The sequence below is a fragment of the Phocoena phocoena genome, chromosome 8 (assembly GCF_963924675.1).
Source record: "Phocoena phocoena chromosome 8, mPhoPho1.1, whole genome shotgun sequence".
NCBI classification, from domain to species: domain Eukaryota; kingdom Metazoa; phylum Chordata; class Mammalia; order Artiodactyla; family Phocoenidae; genus Phocoena; species Phocoena phocoena.
The window spans coordinates 58293121-58311311 of record NC_089226.1 but is presented as its reverse complement, the minus strand read 5'-3'; the positions used below and the strand labels follow the sequence as shown (position 1 = coordinate 58311311).

General features: G+C 37.6%; 1 protein-coding gene across 1 annotated transcript in view; it reads right to left on the bottom strand.

Moving 5' to 3' along the window:
• C2CD3 (C2 domain containing 3 centriole elongation regulator) overlaps nt 1-18191 on the bottom strand; it is a 127690-nt gene that overhangs the window by 67917 nt on the left and 41582 nt on the right. The window contains exons 8-15 of the mRNA XM_065881898.1: nt 16946-17093; nt 13522-13676; nt 12531-12737; nt 11873-11985; nt 8666-8784; nt 6676-6798; nt 2099-2593; nt 259-410 (exon numbers count right to left, since the gene is read on the bottom strand). Coding sequence (XP_065737970.1) covers nt 259-410; nt 2099-2593; nt 6676-6798; nt 8666-8784; nt 11873-11985; nt 12531-12737; nt 13522-13676; nt 16946-17093 — 1512 coding nt within the window. The remainder of the gene's footprint in view (nt 1-258; nt 411-2098; nt 2594-6675; nt 6799-8665; nt 8785-11872; nt 11986-12530; nt 12738-13521; nt 13677-16945; nt 17094-18191) is intronic.

Here is an 18191-nt window from a genome sequence, read left to right as displayed (position 1 = left end):
ACCTGCCTCATGAAGGACTGTTGTGGGGATTAAAATGACTTGATATATGTAAGGTTCTTAGCTTAGGGCCTAAAACATGGCAAGCAGTATCTGTAATACTGTTATAACATAGGAGAAAGAGTAGCAACTGTGGTGAAATTGAGAAAAGTCCTCCAAGGAATTATTGGGTTGTTCATGTTTGCAAACCACAAATATTCCTCTTCAGTTCATACAAAGTTAAAGATGTAAAAAAAGAATACTTCAAAAGGTCCTATTTACTTGAATGACATGTAAAACTGATGGAGGGGGAGTTTCACCAGCCCGAGCAGCTTGTCCTGTCCTGGGCTCCGCACCTTGTTCCAAGTTTCAATTACCATCACATTGTTCTTAAGCCTTTCCAGGCATTTGGAAGACAGAGAGACAGGAATCACCTGGGGAGAGGAACAGCCGGAAAAAAACAAAACAAAACTCCACATCTGAGACAAAGTATTAATTTATACTTTTATTCAACAAGCATTTACTAAAGCCTATCTGTGTGCCAAGCACAGTGCTAGGAGCTGAAGACGTCAAAATAAAACCTACTCTGTTATCCTCAGTCTAAAGCCACAGTCTTGTGTTAGAGACAAACACATAAAGGCCAAATACAAAATGGCATGAATTCTCTGAGGACAAAACTCATATAGATAGGGCTTCTGGGACACAGGTAGGAAAAGAGGATATTCAGGAAATGCAAGTAGCTGAGTACAGCTGGACTATTTAGTGTGAAGAGTGGCCTGAGTCGAGACTGGAGAAGTATAGGTAGTCTTAAAGGGTCTTGCAGTCCAAACTTATATTCTATCCTGAAGGCTACGGGTAATCACTGAAAGGCTTTCAGCAGGAGAGTAAAATATTCAGGTTAGTGTTTTAGAAAGATCATTCCTGTTGGTGCACAGAGGAAGAAATGGACAGGGAGAGACAAGAAACAGGACAGTCTGAAGGCTAGGTGGAATGAGAGTAAGGGTCTGAATGAAAGCAGTGGCAATGGAGTGGAGATAAGAGAATTTATTCCAGAGATAATTAAGTTTGCAACATCTACTGGATTTGGTGAATCTTTATGTAAGAAAGACTCAAGGACAACTTTTAGGTTCTACTTGGGTTTCTGAGTAAATTGTAATATGAATTAGGGCAGACAGGAGGAGGAGGAACAGATTTGGAGGGAATAATAAATTCAGATTTGAATACATCTGAATTTCTTCTTCCATTTACACATCTTTATTGGATACCTGCAATTTGCCAGGTGATGTGTTAGGTGCCAAGAGGAAAGTGCCTTTGAGATATCCAGGTGGTGATGACCAACAGGCAGTTAGACACAAAGATCTGAAACTACACGGAAATGCCTGGCCTGAAAGAAGTGTGGATTTCAAAGTCATCTTCACACAACTGAAGCTATGAGAGTAGATGTGGCGACCATGGGGAAAAGAGGGTTGGTTTGGAAGAATGCCAAGGATAGAGTAATGAATAGGAACACTAATATTTAAAAGTAGGAGAGGAAGAACTACTGGGATCACGACTCTTCCAAGTTTTCCTACTGGCCCAATGACTGAAAAAAAAAACAGTTCTTGAGTCAGGAAGAAAATAAGAGGAGAGAGTTATGAAAGTCAAGAAAGGAAACAATTTAAGCGATAGCATCAAATTCTACTGAGAAATCAAGTAAGATGAGTACTGAAATCAGTGGAGGAATAAATGAGATTGAGGAAAAATAAATAAATAAAATGAAGAAGGAGAGATTGGAGAAACAGAAAATAAAGAAGGAAGTTCAACTGATCAAAGCCCTAGAGGAAGGAGAAAGGAACAGAACTCAGAATTCAGGCAAAAGAAACAGTGGGAAACCATATCAACTGAGATAGAATAGAAAGAAATAGACACACAAAACGTTTTAAAATGTTGGCAACATCTTTTCCTCTTCCCATACAATAGTGGGATTGGATCTGCATACCAGATAATTATAAAAGCACTTCCAGTCTGAAAATTCTCGTTTTTTACAATGGAATTATGATTTGGGAAACATACTTCTGTCCCCTCCCCAACTCCTGCCTTCATCCTTAATGCATATGGAATGTTAAGACATGTACAAAGTTACCTGAGAAAAGTTAAAGACTGGTTTTGTTGTGCCCCATGCGATGACAGATCTGGTGACTTCTTCTGTGCTGAAGAGCTTGCAATTTAAATAAACATTGCATGATGGTTGTTTCTCAGATTCTCCAGTAATGAAATCTTTCCCATCTGGCACCATCAACAGCACATGCAACAGCAAAGCACTTTCTTTTGTTGACACATTTATCTGATTTATCAAATCGTGAGAGGCTGGCACAGCCGTGAAGGTCGAAGGACTTGGTACAACAGGGCTTGGTGACTTTGGGATGGGGAGCACCAGATTCTGTGTTTTCTTTACAGTTTCTTCATGAATTTGATTGAGGTTCTGTGGATTTTTGGTACAGGTAACATGTTGACTAGGTTCTGGCAGTGTCTTATCTGGACTTGTAAGAGCACAAAGTGGGCTATGTTGGGTGTTGCTACTTAACTTTGTATTGACATCAGCGAAATCCTTGTTATCTATAACAAGCTCCACAGTTACCTATAGAACATAAAAGGAAGAGAGTTAATAGGAATATTTTCTAGAATCAGAAACAGAATTTTGGAGCCAGGAGCAGCATCAGATTGTTAGGATATAAATTAATTCATCCTCAAATACCACAATAGTAGGAACACTAATAGACTGCACATACATCACCTTACCAGAACTAAGAAAAGCTAGGCAGATGATTTATTAATAATACAAGATGAGCCTAAAACATCATCTTGTGCCATAAATAAGTGCTCAGAAGAGAATGGAGACATATTTAAAGGACACAGAATCCAGTTGAAGGGGCTCCCTCTGGACAAATCCAGGACAAGCTGAGTTTCAAAATGAATAATACTACTAGTGGATTATAACCTTTTGAATAACATAAGAATCCATGAGTCCATACCAATATAAATAAGTAAGGGAGAAGGGACAACTCTTCTATGTAGTAGAATGCCAATTAATAAATGCACAGGGAATGATGGAGTTAATGGTGAAGTTAGAAATCATATTCTTTCAAATATCATAGTAATAAGTGATTCAGATAAACCCCAAATGGAGGACATTCTACAAAGTAACTGGCCTTACTTTCAAAAATATCAAAGTACTAAAAGACAAAGAAGGGCGGCAGAACTGTTCTAGGCTAAAGGAGATTAGAGAGAGATGACATTTAAATGCAATGGGTGTTTGCTTCTTGAGTACTAAGATACAAACCTGTGTAGTATTTCTGACACACTTTCACTTATTAATGACTGTTAATGGCCTATAATCAAACCCTACCATTAGCTATGCAAATAAGACCATTATGTAAATTGAGGTTAATTAATTGTTTAAAGGTTCATCCCTTCTTCAGAATTAGCTACCCTGTGATCTTTTTTTTTTTTTGCGGTACACGGGCCTCTCACTGTTGTGACCTCTCCTGTTGCGGAGCACAGGATCCGGACGCACAGGCTCAGTGGCCATGGCTCACGGGCTCAGCCACTCCGCGGCATGTGTGCTCTTCCTGGACCGGGGCACAAACCCATGTCCCTTGTATCGGCAGGCGGACTCTCAACCACTGTGCCACCAGGGAAGCCCTACCCTATGATCTTTAGCTCTATCACACATCATATGCATAAAGGTAATAAAATAAATTTAATTCATTAAAATAAATAAATAAACGCAATGCATGATCCTGGACTGGAAAAAAAATGCTACAAAGGGAAGTATTGGCATAGTTGGTGAAATTTGAGTATGGACTACAGACAGAATATACTATTGCTGTTAAATTGATCTTTATAACTGTACAGCATTATGTACAATGTTGCCTTTGTTCTTAGAAAATACACACAAGAAATTAGGGAGAAAGAGGTTTAATGTCTGTAACATATTCTCAAATAGTTCAGAAAGAAATTGTGTGTGTATGTGTATAGAGAGAGAGTGGGGAGGGGGACAAAAAGAGAGAGAGAAAGAGACAGAAGAGGTAGATAATTATAAAGCAAATACGACAAATAATTGCTGAGTCCAGGTAAAGGGTATATGAGTTCTTTGTACTATTTTTGCAATTTTTCTTTAAGTTTGAAGTTATTTTTAAAAGTTTAAAATGTTAAAAAGTAAAAAAGGATGTGGGATAAATGATGAAGAATGAAAGTGGTCACTATTACGAGGCTGAATTACTAGAGATAAAGGGGACTTGCAGCTCCTTTTATTTAAAACCCACAGCAAAGTTCTTTTGCTTTATTGAATATAGACAGCAATCTATTTAGAACAGTACTTCTCTCAACAAAGCCAGGACAGAAACAATTTCTAGCCCATCAACTCTATTTATTACCCCTTTCTGATTATAAACCTTGCAGTCTAGAATGAACAAGGAAAGCAAAAAATAAAACTTTGGTAGTGGAAGAATAATGTAATGTTAATTTTTTGCAATGGTAGTCAAACAAGTTTTTAAAATTAAATGGTATCTATTACTAAGAAGGCCAAGAAGAGGGCAGAGAGGGTTTCCAAGAAGAGGAAGCAGCATGAAAATCAAGAACAAAAGCATGGATGCATAACCCAGCACAATACTTTAGCAATTCTTTACATAGTTTGACATGGCTGTTGGTAGGGAAGCTGGAACAGAGAAAGCTGCAGTGGTCAGGTGGGGTCATATGGTATGCCCTGTATTTTATCCTCTGGGTGATGAGGAGTCATGGAAATGTTTTATGTATGGCTGTGATGATTTAAAAGCTCGCCAGTACAACAGGACAAAGCTATAGTGAAGCCACACATTCAAATTCTTCCACCTAACAGGAATGTAAATTGGTGCAGCCACTGTCAAAAACAGCATGGAGGTTTCCCAAAAAACTAAAAATAGAACTACCATATGAATGAGCAATTCCACTCCTGGGTATATATATGAAAGAAACAAAAACACTAATTCAAAAAGATATATGTACCCCAATGATACCAGCATTATTTACAACTGCCAAGATATGGAAGAAACCTAAGTGTCCATCAACAGATGAATGAATAAAGATGACATTGTACATATACAATGCAATACTATTCAGTCATAAAAAAGAATAAAAGTTTTGCCATTTGCAACAACATGGATGGACTTACAGGTATTATGCTAAGTGAAACAAGTCAGACAGAGAAAGACAAATGCTGTATCACTTATACATGGACTCTAAAAATAAAACAAACTAGTGAATGTAACAAAAAAGAAACAGACTCACAGATATACAGACCTACTTAGTGGTTACCAGTGGGGAGAGGGAAGTGGGAAGGAGCAATACAGAAGTAGCAGATTAAGAGATATAAACTATTATGTAAAAAATATGCAACAAAGATACATTGTACAACATAGGGAATATAGCCAATATTTTATAACTACAAATGGAGATAATGTCTAAAAATTGTGAATCACTGTATTGTACACCTGTAACTTATATAATATTGTACATCAACTATACTTCAGTTAAAAGAAAATGATTAGGGCAAGCTCTAAAAATAAAAAATTCTTCCACCTAAGAAAATGATGCTTCTGAATAAAGGACAGAACCCTCTCTCCGATGAATTACACATAGCATTCATCCCACCACACACAAACTCAGCCACTTCTCTCCTTGTTCACTGCCACTACTCTAGTACAAACTATCAATCATTTCTTTTCTGGATGAATGCAACATTTTCCCTCCTGCACCCTACAATATTCTCTACCCAGTAATCTTTTAAAATGTAAACCAGATGTCACTTCCATGCTTCAATGTCCTTTCTTGGCTCTTAGGATAAAAGCTAAACCCTTTACTCTGACCTACAAAGCTCTGAGCGACATGGCTCCCGCCTGCCTGTCCAATCTCCCTTTTGGCTCACTATCCTGTGGCAACATTCTGCCCCTTGACGAAGTGAAGCCCATTCTCACTTTAGGACCTTCGCATGTGCCATTCTTTTCTCTGGAACGATCTTTCCTGTGCTTTTTACTTGGTGGCCTCTTCCTCTCATTCTTCAAATCTCACCTTAAATGTCACCTCCTTAGAGACACCTTCCCATCTCCTACTTCCTCCCAGGTACTTACTGTCATATTGTATCATTTAGTTCCTTCACAGCAGTTTTTTTTTAAATTATACACGTGAAATAAATTTATTTATTTATTTATTTTTATTTTTGGCTGCACTGGGTCTTCATCGCTGTGTGTGGGCTCTCTCCAGTTGTGGCAAATGGGGGCTACTCCTTGTTGCGGTGCTCAGGCCTCTCATTACAGTGGCTTCTCTTGTTGCGGAGCACGGGCTCTATGTGCGCGGGCCTCAGTAGCCGTGGCACGCAGGCTCAGCAGTTGTGGTTCACGGGCTCTAGAGCGCAGGCTCAGCAGCTGTGGCACACGGGCCTAGTTGCTCCACGGCTTGTGGGATCCTCTGGGACCCGGGCTTGAACCCTTGTCCCCTGCATTGACAGGCGGATTCCCAACCACTGAGCCACCAGGGAAGCCCCCTTCCTAGCACTTTTGTTGTCCTGTTTTAATATAAGCTGCAAGAGCAAAGATGCTGATTTTCTTGTTCACTGCTATAATCTCACGGCCAGCCAGTAACACATGCTCCGTAAATACTTGACTACCTGAATGTGTATCTACATACCTTGAGGGGGCCAAGTGGAGTCTGACCATTTTCCTGTTGCACTGCAAGCTGGTCACTGAAAGAAAGCAGCTCAGATTGAATGACAGCTCTCAAAGGTAGTGATGCAGACCCAATGACTTCAGGCTGAGAAAAGAAGGAAAGAATAAGTTAAAGTAAAGAGAAGCCACAGGGGACTTTAATTGAAGTGACAACATATGATGACTTATAAAGGAATCCATGCTTTATGAAGTCAGTAGCTTAATTATTTGACTGAGGGAACTCTAAGTGGGAGCCCATATTCTGTCACTTTGGTCTCCCTTCTGGGTTTTACCAATTCTTCCTGGAAGATTAGAGAGGGTTTCATCAGTCACAAGGAGGTCAGAAGATTATCTTTTTCTATTTTTAAGAGTTAGTTCTTACAAAAAATGTTCAACTTCACGCTTAAAAATGAAAAGTGCAATTAAGATGATGCAAATGTTTGCCATTAAAGCTGGGAAAATTATAAAACATGCCTGATGCTAACAAGGTTATGGAGAAACAGGGGCTGTCATATGCCTGAAGTTGGGAATATAAACTGGCAACATACTTCTGGACAGGAAATTTAGCAATAAATATAAAAAGCTTTTAATATTCATACTCTTTGGCCCAGTAATTTCACTTCTGGAAATTTATACTGAAGAAATAGTAAATAATACATAAGAAGCTTATATACAATGTATATTTTAAAAGTTAACAATGAGATTTTTATGTTCAAAATCAGGAATTATTAATTATAGCACATTTCTAGAATGGAATAATATATAGTTATTAAAATGATGTTTACTAAAATTTGAAATAATATGAACAATATTCATTATGTTTATTAGAAATAGGGTATTAAATTATATATAGTAAACCTTCACATATTTATAAAATTACATGGAAAAGATTTACATTTTTGAAAAAAATGAATAAAAATCCTCAAGACAATGTTAAATTTTTAAAAAGCAGGATAAAAATTGCATATAAAATCCTGATACTGTCAAAGATTTACATACATAATGTATTCATTTGAAAAAGATACACATAAATATTAACAATAGTTATTTATTGGTGATGAGATTATAGGTGATTTTTGTGTTTTAAAAATATTTTTCTATTAAAAACATGTATAATTCTTTTATAATTAGAAAAAAGCCTTAACTATGTGATTCAATGCAAATATACTGAAATGCTTATAGAGGTTGTCTTGAGGTTGTGATATTATGTTTTTCCTTCTCTGCCTATTTTGCTATATTTTCCAAAATGAACTTGTATTATTTAGATCTCCTGAAAATATAAACAAAAAGAAAACAAGATGCATTCCTCATACTATCCATACCAAAGAGGAAGTCAAAGATTATAAAAGCTACTCTTTTAATTGAAGGAAATAAAAACTGCTCATGACATAGTTTGATTTCTGTTGTACCAGTTGCAAGTGGATTTCATAAACTTGGAATTAGCTGATAAAACTGCTACCCACATTATATTACTTTGGATATGGGATGGATAACTTATGTATTCTGTCTGAAAAAAGAAAGCAGAGCCTCAAATTAAGGCTATTATCCTGTATCAATTCAAACAACCCTCCATAGCAGGGAGCACAGTAAAGAGGTTAAGAACTTAGGATCTAAAGACTCGGGATAGAGTCCTGGCTTTGTCTTTTATTAGCTTGGGTGATCTTAGACAAGTTACTTCACTAAATCTTGGTTTTTTTCATCTGTAGATTGAAGATAATAAGGTATCTAATTCACAAATTGTTTTAATGATTAAATTTGATAGTGTTGTTCACATAGAGCCTTTAGCATAATATCTAGCCTATAACAAATATCAATTAGAAATTTAAAATTATAATAATAAACAACAATCATAAGTATTAATATCGTTTGAGCCTGGAGAATTTCCTAGTTTAGGTAGGAATATAATTTTAAGTATGCTCCAAATCCCTAGTGTGAATAAATGGTAAGGCAAAGGTCAAAATCACTTGAAGTACCTTTAACTGTGGGGTTTTCTTTGTGTAAATTTGGAAAGTAAGATTGGAATTCCACCAGTGTTCTATCATTGGGCCACCAAACTGTACCGGAAACACAAATCTCTGCTGGAATTTCACCACTGTAAGGAGAACCAGACACATAAGCACATGTCACACCACCCAACTAGAGCCATCTCATCAATCCATGCCTTGACACCACCCACCTCCCTTTCAAATCTAATATCTCTTTCAGGAATCCAGTCAGTGTAATTTCATAAAAGTGTTAGGGTTATTAGGACTGAAGGAACAGAGACAGAGAGAAAATCCTGGATACAGCACAGAGAAGATAAGCAGGGCTATGTTGCTCTGCTTTGCTATGAGAAATGAATGTCAAGCATAGGAGCACAGGATGTGTAAAGAGACATACCATACACTTCACTGGGTGTAAGGTATGACCAGTGTTTTAAAAGACAAGTTGACAGGTAATGTAATGAAAGAAGGGGGCTGGCTGGATGTGGGACAATGAGGGATAAATGAAGAGAAGAACTGAATCAAAAACTGTAATAATGAAAATGAGTTTATTTTCTGGCTGAAGACTAGGGGACTTCTCCTGTCACACTTATACAAGGTTCTAAGTACTGATCTTAGTTTGCAGTATTAGGCAGAACGGAGTCTGTCTTTTCATAGATGGAAAGGAAGGGGTTTCTGCTGTAATAGCAAGTGTAAATGGGATAAAGTGATGGTAGTATCTGAGTCTGTGCTCACTGCTATGTGGATTTAACAGGTTTTAAAAAAAAAGGAATTTGGGGCTAGAATCATTTGATATGAATAAGTTCTGTTACTTACTAATGAACCATTTCAGCCACAATTTATCACCTGTAAAATGATCTTCCAGTCCATTCACTTCTAGACCCTTAAAATGGATCTGAAGAAGCCACACAAAAAGGCCCAGTTACAGAGAATCCACTATCTCTGATATTCATTCAAACTGCCCGTTTGACCTACTGATCTCTATCCTTGCCATCTTACTTCTTGACTCTTTTGATTCCTTTAGGTACTCATGGACAGGATCTAGGTCTTGCTATCTGGATCCATCCACAGGAACTGTTAACAAAAGGTCTGGGCCCAGCAAGCGCACACCCACTAGACCAGTTTACCTGCTTATCCCACCATGGAAAGAGAAGTAAGACAACACCTACACCTCAGTGGTGTGCTGAGAGGATCAACTGAGGTAACAGATAAAAAAGCACTTTAAAACACTATAAAATCTTTTATGTACAAACAGAACTGTATTTCAACCTGGTGCTACTCAGATTTCTCCTTATTACTTAAGTATGTTTTGGTACTATATTACTGTATTTGTCATATAATTCTCTGTTCTTAAGCTCATATTTTAAAAAATATGTTAAGGCAATAATGGAAGAAGAAATTCATGTAAATAAATTGCTAACAATATGCCAAAGCAGACTTTTTTAAAGTGTTGGAAGGGATCCTGAAAATAACTTGTCCATTCCATATTATATTGTTAAGAGAGGCCCAGAGATGAAAAGTCATTGTGTCTAGGGTCACACAATTAAGTGTGTGGTATAACCAGAACTAGAACTCTTCCAATTCCTGGCTTGATGCTTATTCCACATGTCCCATACTATCTTTCTCAGAAGGACAAAGGGAGAACTCAATCGCTGTGGCCAATAATAATAATGCATGAGAAGCAATATAGATGAAAAGCACATGATTTGGAATCAAAAATGTTCTAGTTCAAATTCTAGTTCTACCATAAACCAGTTGTGTTATCTTAGACAAGTTACTTAACTGATATATGCCTCAGCTTCCTCTTTCTTCATCTGTGTGTGTGTATGTGTTTTAAAATATTACATGATTAATATATATAAAACACTGAGTAGAGTTCTTGACACATAATTTAGTGCCCAATAAATGTGAGCTAGTATTAGTTACATACAACTTTAGAGTTTAATGCTTTTACATTCATTATCCCATTTGACTGTCCATTAAGCCCCTGTGTAATACAGGCAGTTCTTGCTTTGTAGATACTATGTTAACTGAAACTCGTGCATATCAGAACCGTGTCCTTGCTGTACCTCCATTTTACAGATGGGGAATCTGAGGCTCAGAGAAGTTTTAAGGAACTCATAAATGTCCTGTAGGTAGAAGGAGGTAGATGGGGAAGACCTGAGAAAAGAATCCAACATTTTTCTTTGCATTGGGGTTTGATAAAAACAATTTAATTGCATTAAAGCTCCTCAAACACACTGATTGACTTCAGCCAGCAGAATCAAGTATACATTCTCGAATGCTTTTAACAAACCTCCAGAGCACCTTCTGTTGCTATCGATAATTTAAGCATACAGAAAATAAAAATATGAAAAAATTTAAATGCCCTAATTCTTCCTTATGGTGATGGGGAAAGTGAAACAATGTACTCTAGTAAAAGAGTATATTAAATTATTTAGGTGCTGTTTTTAAGGGTAAATAAGTATTTATTTTAAACGCTTGTGCTGGATATACTCACATCAAATGAGAAATGATACATGTGCAAGATTATTCACTGAAGCACTGTCTTTAATAGCGAAATATTGAAAACAACTTAAATATTAAAAGTTGAAAATATGACAGTAAGTCCAAAAAGCCAGTCACAAATATCACATATTATATGATTCCATTTATATGAAATGTCCAGGATGGGAAAATTGAGAGAGACAGAAAGTAGATTAGGAGCTGCTTAGTGAAAGGGGGCAAAGAGAGAAATGAGGAAAGAATGCTAATAACTATGGGATTTCTTTTAGGGGGGATGAAAATGTTCTAAAATTAGATTGTGGTGATGGTTACACAACCTATGAATATATTAAAAATCATTGAGTTGTATACTTCAAATGGGTGAATTGTATGGTATGTGAGTTATACCTTGATAAAGCTATTTTTAAAAAGGGAAGAAAAGAAAAACGTCAATAGTTGAAAGAACATGATCTAAGCATCAGGAGTTCTGAGTTACAGTTTCAGCTATGTCACTGCCTTTCTGCCTTGCATCAGAATAGTCACAGCACCTCTGGACCAGTTTCCTCACTTGTAAAGTAAAGGAATTAGATTCACTTCAAAATTCTTTCTGCCTCTAAGATTCTATGATAATACAGGAGTATATGAATAATTAGGGATTCAAAAATTCTTCCAAAGCCAAAATATCTAAGGAGCAGAAATCAAGTTCTCTCTTACTTCCATCTGTAATTTTACTGGATGCAAGTCGAACCACCTCAGTGATCAAAGCTGTCTTTGTCAATCCATTTTTGGAAAAGCCCATAGGAAAGTGATATTCCACAAAGAAGGTGCTAAAAAGTCAAAACAAGAAAAGTAATTAAAAAACAAACCAAATAATAAACGTATTTTCTCTCTGATAAATCCTACATATCTTTCAAGGTCCTATTTTTAGAACCTCAGGTCCTCAGAGGACCGACCTGCTCTTTTGAAAGCCTTTACCAGTCTTGCGTTCCCACAGCACTTTTCATATAAAACATCTCTTTTGGCCCCTAAAGCCCTATCATATTGGGTTGGCCAAAGAGTTTGTTTGGGCTTTTCTGTAACATCTTACAAAAACCCGAACGAACTTTTTGGCCAACCCAAGAGACAGCCATTTAAATGTTTCTCTCTCCTATTGACTATAAGGCATGGAAGAATGAAGCCTGGGTCTTAATTTTCTTTATTCTCATACTTCTAATGCTTGGGACCTAGTGGGGGATTCAGTACATTTTTGTTGATTGAATGAAGCATATGAAAGCACTTTATAAATCATAAAGTACTATGTAATTATTTATTATTACTAGCAGACACACTTTCCAGAAATGTCAAATTTAGTTTTCCCATGTTAGAGACATACCGCTTTTTTGTTGTCAGCTTAGGTGGTCTCCCAGGAAAGCTTTTTTTGCCAGGGGTCTCCTGGAGACTATCTGGAGGAACTCCCATTGTTTCGATGATGATTCTGACTGAATGTGTTCTACCCAGAAGGGCCAGTCTATCCACACTTAGTGTCATCACTTGGGCATCTTCTGGAGTTTCTGATAGCATCTGTTGTTCAATCAAGTTTCTGAAAGGAGTTCATATAGACAGTGAGGCAGATGGTCAGAAGCCAAATATGAAACGATCTAGTTGGTACAGGCAAGAGGAGGAAGGAGGAAGGGCAGCAGGCATCTTAATTCACAAGTTATCAAAGATTGGGAAATGGCTTTAATCATCATAATTCTGGTCCTAATCTACATGAAAGAAATCTCAAAAAATGTAAAAACAGGGACTTCCCTGGTGGTCCAGTGGTTAAGACTCCACGCTCCCAATGCAGGGGGACCACATTTGATCCCTGGTCAGGGAACTAGATCCTGCATGCCACAACTAAAGATCCCACAACAAAGATCCCGTGTGCCACAACTAAGACCCATGCAGCCAAAAAAAAAAAAAAGTAAAAACATTCTTGTAATCCAAAGGCTTATTATCTCCACACAAGTACAGAAACTGATATAACAGAATTAGGTTTTCAACAAGGGATACAGACTTTACTTCAGTTATTCACTACTCTAATATAACTACTATCATCACTTTTGTGTATTCCTTTTCACTTGCTTTCTTTATGCATATTTTCTACATTAAGTGTGACTGAGCACACATACAACTTAGAATTCTGCTTTCTCCCTTAATTATTTTATCACATCCATCTTTTCATGTTATTGCATGTTTAAGGACTGCAATACTTAATGAGTTACTGTAACTCAACCAGTCTGACAGTGTTGGCAAACACAGGTGATTTCACTTGAAGAGATCTTGTGAAAATAATCTTCCTTTGCTTTTGACTCTAAACAAGCATTCATAAAGAGGCTCACCTATTTTTCTTGCCCACCACCTTCTTCTTCAACTTATGATCATTTGACTCTAGAACCTTAGAAGATCTGGCAAGAGCTTTTGACTGGCTCATTTTTTTAGAAGGGACAACATCATCATCTCCACTGAAGACATCACTGACACTGGTATCAGATTTCTATGGGGGGAAGAAACAAAAAGAGAGGCACTAAAAGATAACTGCTTTGGGGATAGTGGTAATGAAAACATTTCTCTAAAAGTAGTAATCAAAAGAGATAACTGACACCAGGAAGATAATCCTGTTTATCCTGGCTATATAAAAATAATATGAAGTTCACAAAAATAACCTACAAGTTCAGTTCAAAGAAAATAAATGAAAATAGATTCTTCTTTTGAATCCTCAAAAGTAATAACAACCACTATTTACTGACTGCCTTCTATGTATCTGGTACTATGTTAAATGCTGCATGTGTATTTCTAATCCTTAGTACATTCCTGTAAGGTGTCCCCATCTCAATTTTTTTTTTTTTGATACGCGGGCCTCTCACTGTTGTGGCCTCTCCTGTTACGGAGCACAGGCTCCGGACACGCAGGCTCAGCGGCCATGGCTCATGGGCCTAGCTGCTCCACAGCATGTGAGATCTTCCCGGACCGGGGCACGAACCCGCATCCCCTGCATCGGCAGGCGGACTCTCAACCACTGCGCCACCAGGGAAGCCCTAAAGATTCTACTTTTTTTCAGCACTCTATACTCCTAATGATTCATTCTGCTTTTAACCTTGCTAAGATGAACTGTTTATTATATGTCACAAATTTTCGTAATGGCAGAACCGGTGGGTAAACCCCCTGTAATTTTATCGTGAGAAAAGGCAGCTGAAATTGACTAATCAGCTCTAACACAAATGCAAAATAAGAAGACAGCGTTATAGTTATTTGGCTCCAATTAAAAAAAAATCTTGCTGTTATAAATGCAGGAGACCAATCCAAAGTAGTTTTAAGCTTATCACCTCCAACTCCCTTTTCTCAGCATCTCAGGGTGTATAACGTATTGACCTGTCATAAGGGTAACAAATTAATAGTTAAATAGGCATGATCAGAATGTCCTTCTAGGAGGCAATGTAACTTTTCCAAGGTGAAATTACAAGGCTTTTTGCACTTAAGTTTTTCTTTGTTAAGTGGCAGCTTCTAAAAATGGTTTTGACAAGGTGATCAAAAGCTAGATGGGTTCACAGCCTGAAAAAAATTAGAGTAAATATAAACCAGGTTGTTCAAAAGCTCATAATTTCAGGAAACAAAACCACAAGGTAATGCTGAATTTCTAAGCTGTGGATGTTATTCAATATTAAGAACATTAAACACTGACCCCAGGGAAGGACATGAGCATTCTAACTCCTTGGTCTTCCCAGTGCCTCAAGGCCAATTGGTTCACTCCTTCTTCCAGTAAACAAACATTTTCTAAAATTATTTTGTTCAGATAGCATGGGGGATTACTTAGTACCATTCACACATTCATTCGTTTATTCACTAAGAATTCACTGAGTACTCAAAATTCTATCAGGCCTTTGTTTTACAGGTAATAAAAAGATAATGAAGACATGTTTTTGTTCATGAGGAACTGTATCGTACAACATAAGGGCTGTAAGAGAGGTATGTGCAGGATATTGTGGACATTCAGGCAACAAACTCTGCTTAGAGGAGTCTGGGATGGTTTCTTCATAGAGGTGATGAGTTGATTTTTAAAGAATGAAGAGAAGTTTACCAGATGTATAAGGGCATTTCAACATCCTTCAACAAGTAGAAGGACCAGTATGAGCAAGAGATATGGGGATGGAAAAAGCTAGACTGTGAGACAATCAGTATGACTGGAGTTGCCAGTGGTTACAGGGCAAAAGTGGGAGATGAGGTTAGGGAGGTCAAGTCAAGATCAGATTCTAATGCTATGCTCAAGACTTAGGAGATGGTGTGGTCTAGTGGGAACAACATGGGCTTTTTGCCAGACAGACTAGGGTAAGAATTCTAGTTCTGCCTAACTACTAGTAATTAATGTCTCTAAGCTTTTATTTCATGATATGTAAAAGGATAACACTATCTCATGGGGCTAGTAAAAGAATTAAATGAAATAATGAACTTAAAACATTTGGCACAGTACTTAATAAATAACAGGTAATGTAAATTCCCTGGCACACAGAAAATGTGTACTAAATGTAAGTTCCCTTTCTCTTTTCTCCTACAGGTAACACAGTATCAGTGATGACTTTTAAGGTAGAAAGTCATTAAATCCTAACAATTCACAGTATCTTTTAAGTCCATCTCCTCCTTTCCAATCCCACAGCTGCCACTCTCATTCTGGCATGCTCTCTCTCTCTCTCTCTCTGTCTCACACCTCCAATAACCCAATGGCTTCCTATCTGCTCCCATTATTCTCCCCACAGTTGACCTCCTACATCACTGCCAGTTTAACATTCCTAGAACACTATTTCAGTCATGTCATTTCCTCCTCACTCGACATTCAAACGCTGTTACAGACTGCTTGTAATGTGCTAGCCTGCCTCGTCAATGTCTCTTCCACACGAATTCTTACCCAGTCAAATTAGATGCCTTGTAGTACACAAACTGCTTCTCTAAACAGGTCATTCTTTCTATTCCTATTTCATATCATTTATCTCTCTGAACATTACTTTTCAAGTCTCAGTTAAAATCCCTTATCCCTCATGATGCTCCTTCCTGACAATCTCATGTAAAAGTCCTCCCTGCTTCTTCTGCACCCTGGTCACCCTCATTGCTTTTCCACTGAGCTGGTATAAACTACACTGTATTTCAGGTATCTTTGCTGACCTGGAGAAAAAGAAAATAGGGAATATGACAGCAATCTTCACAAATATGATTATTTGTGGAACAGTGAATGAACTCATTTTGTATACACTCTAGAAGATGCTAAACCAATGAATAGAACATACGGCTTGACATAAGAAAGAACTTTGAAAATGCTAAAACTGCCTGAAAAGAGAATGTTCTGTCTTAAGGGTCAGTAGAGGTATTTGTCCACCATGAGTAGAGGTGTTTCTGGAACACCTGTATCTGAAAAGATACCAGTCAAGGGTGGTTCTGAGGGTATACCTACATTAGCTCTTCCTTGAAAGAGCTCTTAGGAAGCCACATAATATATTAAGATTATAGGCTTTGGACTCAGGTAAACTTGAATTTGAATCCTGGCTCTAACACTTACTTGCTATGATGTGTCCTTGGACAAAATAATTAATCTTAGTAGGCTTATCTCCTCATCTGTAAAATGAGGATAATACTCTCCTCTTCAGATTGTGATTATAATTAAATAACGTATGTAAAATGGATAGTTTTCTGTCTGGCAAGTGGTAACATGCCTACACCCACTTATATTATTAATACTCTTGTTCTCCAATTCCTAAAGTTTCAGATTCAGTGACTTACAGGTGCTGTGTAAAACAAGTTCTCCAGGAGACTCTGGTCATACTGAGGGTCACTGGGCTCACTGCTGCAATACACATCACTCCCAGGAGATGGGGAATCTGGAGGAGAGCCTAGCCCGTCCCAGTAACGACCTTGGGATAATTCAGCACTGCAGAGATAAGAAAAACAAAGCAGGACTTTAAGAGAAGTTTCAGCTGAGCTATTCTTTTTTTTATTAAACGCTTTGAAGTTCTAAACGTGGAAGAAAATATGTTAAACAGAAGACTTACATTAAACAGAAGATTATCTGATAAATAGTTTCATAGTATATTCCCCCTCCTCTGGGGTGTCAACAGCTAGCATTCAAAAAATACACTACTGACAGTGATTGGGATTTCATTCATTTATTTAACAAACATTTTAAATGTTTCTTCTGCAGCTTGTGAGCACTGCTCCTTTTTGAAGCTCGACTTCTTGGTATTCTACACAATTCTCATTTGCCACTTACGCTTCCCCTTCCGAACCCCCTCCCCAGCGCCCCCCCCAACCAGTTGCTTTTCTCCCCTCTTTGCACACCCTTAAATTTATGAATTCTGTTCGGTATATAGTCCTCTACCCTTTTTCCCCCCCAAAAATTAACATTTCTTTGAATTTATTCTTCTGTCTTTGACACAGAAAAAGGCATGCCATTTCCCTCCATGCAATATTTAGGACATACTTATAACCAGAAACTGGGAGAGGTCAGAAATATTTTGCACAGGCCAGAGGCCTGGGGTTCCTGTTGGGAGGGCAGGAGATATAAAAGTAAAAGAAAAAGGGTGGGGGAAGGGTTGGAATTTGCCTGTATTCTTTGGCTACAAGACAAGTCCATTCTCAGAACTTCCTTCTTTTTCTTTTTAATCATGTTTTAATCAAAGAACACATGTACCTATTTTATATTTTTATTTAAAAATAAATTTATTTATTTTGGCTACGCCGGGTCTTAGTCTGCAGCATGCGGACTTCTTTGTTGTGACATGCATATGGGATCTAGTTCCCCGACCAGGGATTGAACCTGGGCCCCCTGCACTGGGAGCCCCAAGTCTTACCCACTGGACCACCAGGAAGTCCCTACACATACCTATTTTAAAAGTCAAATAGGACTACCAAGACATAATGAAAATCAGTAGCTGCCTGCCTCCTTAGAATCACTTTCAACTCCTTAAGATGTTTCTTCTGGTATTTACCTTCATATTTCTAAGTAACACATGTGTACTGCTATTTTCTG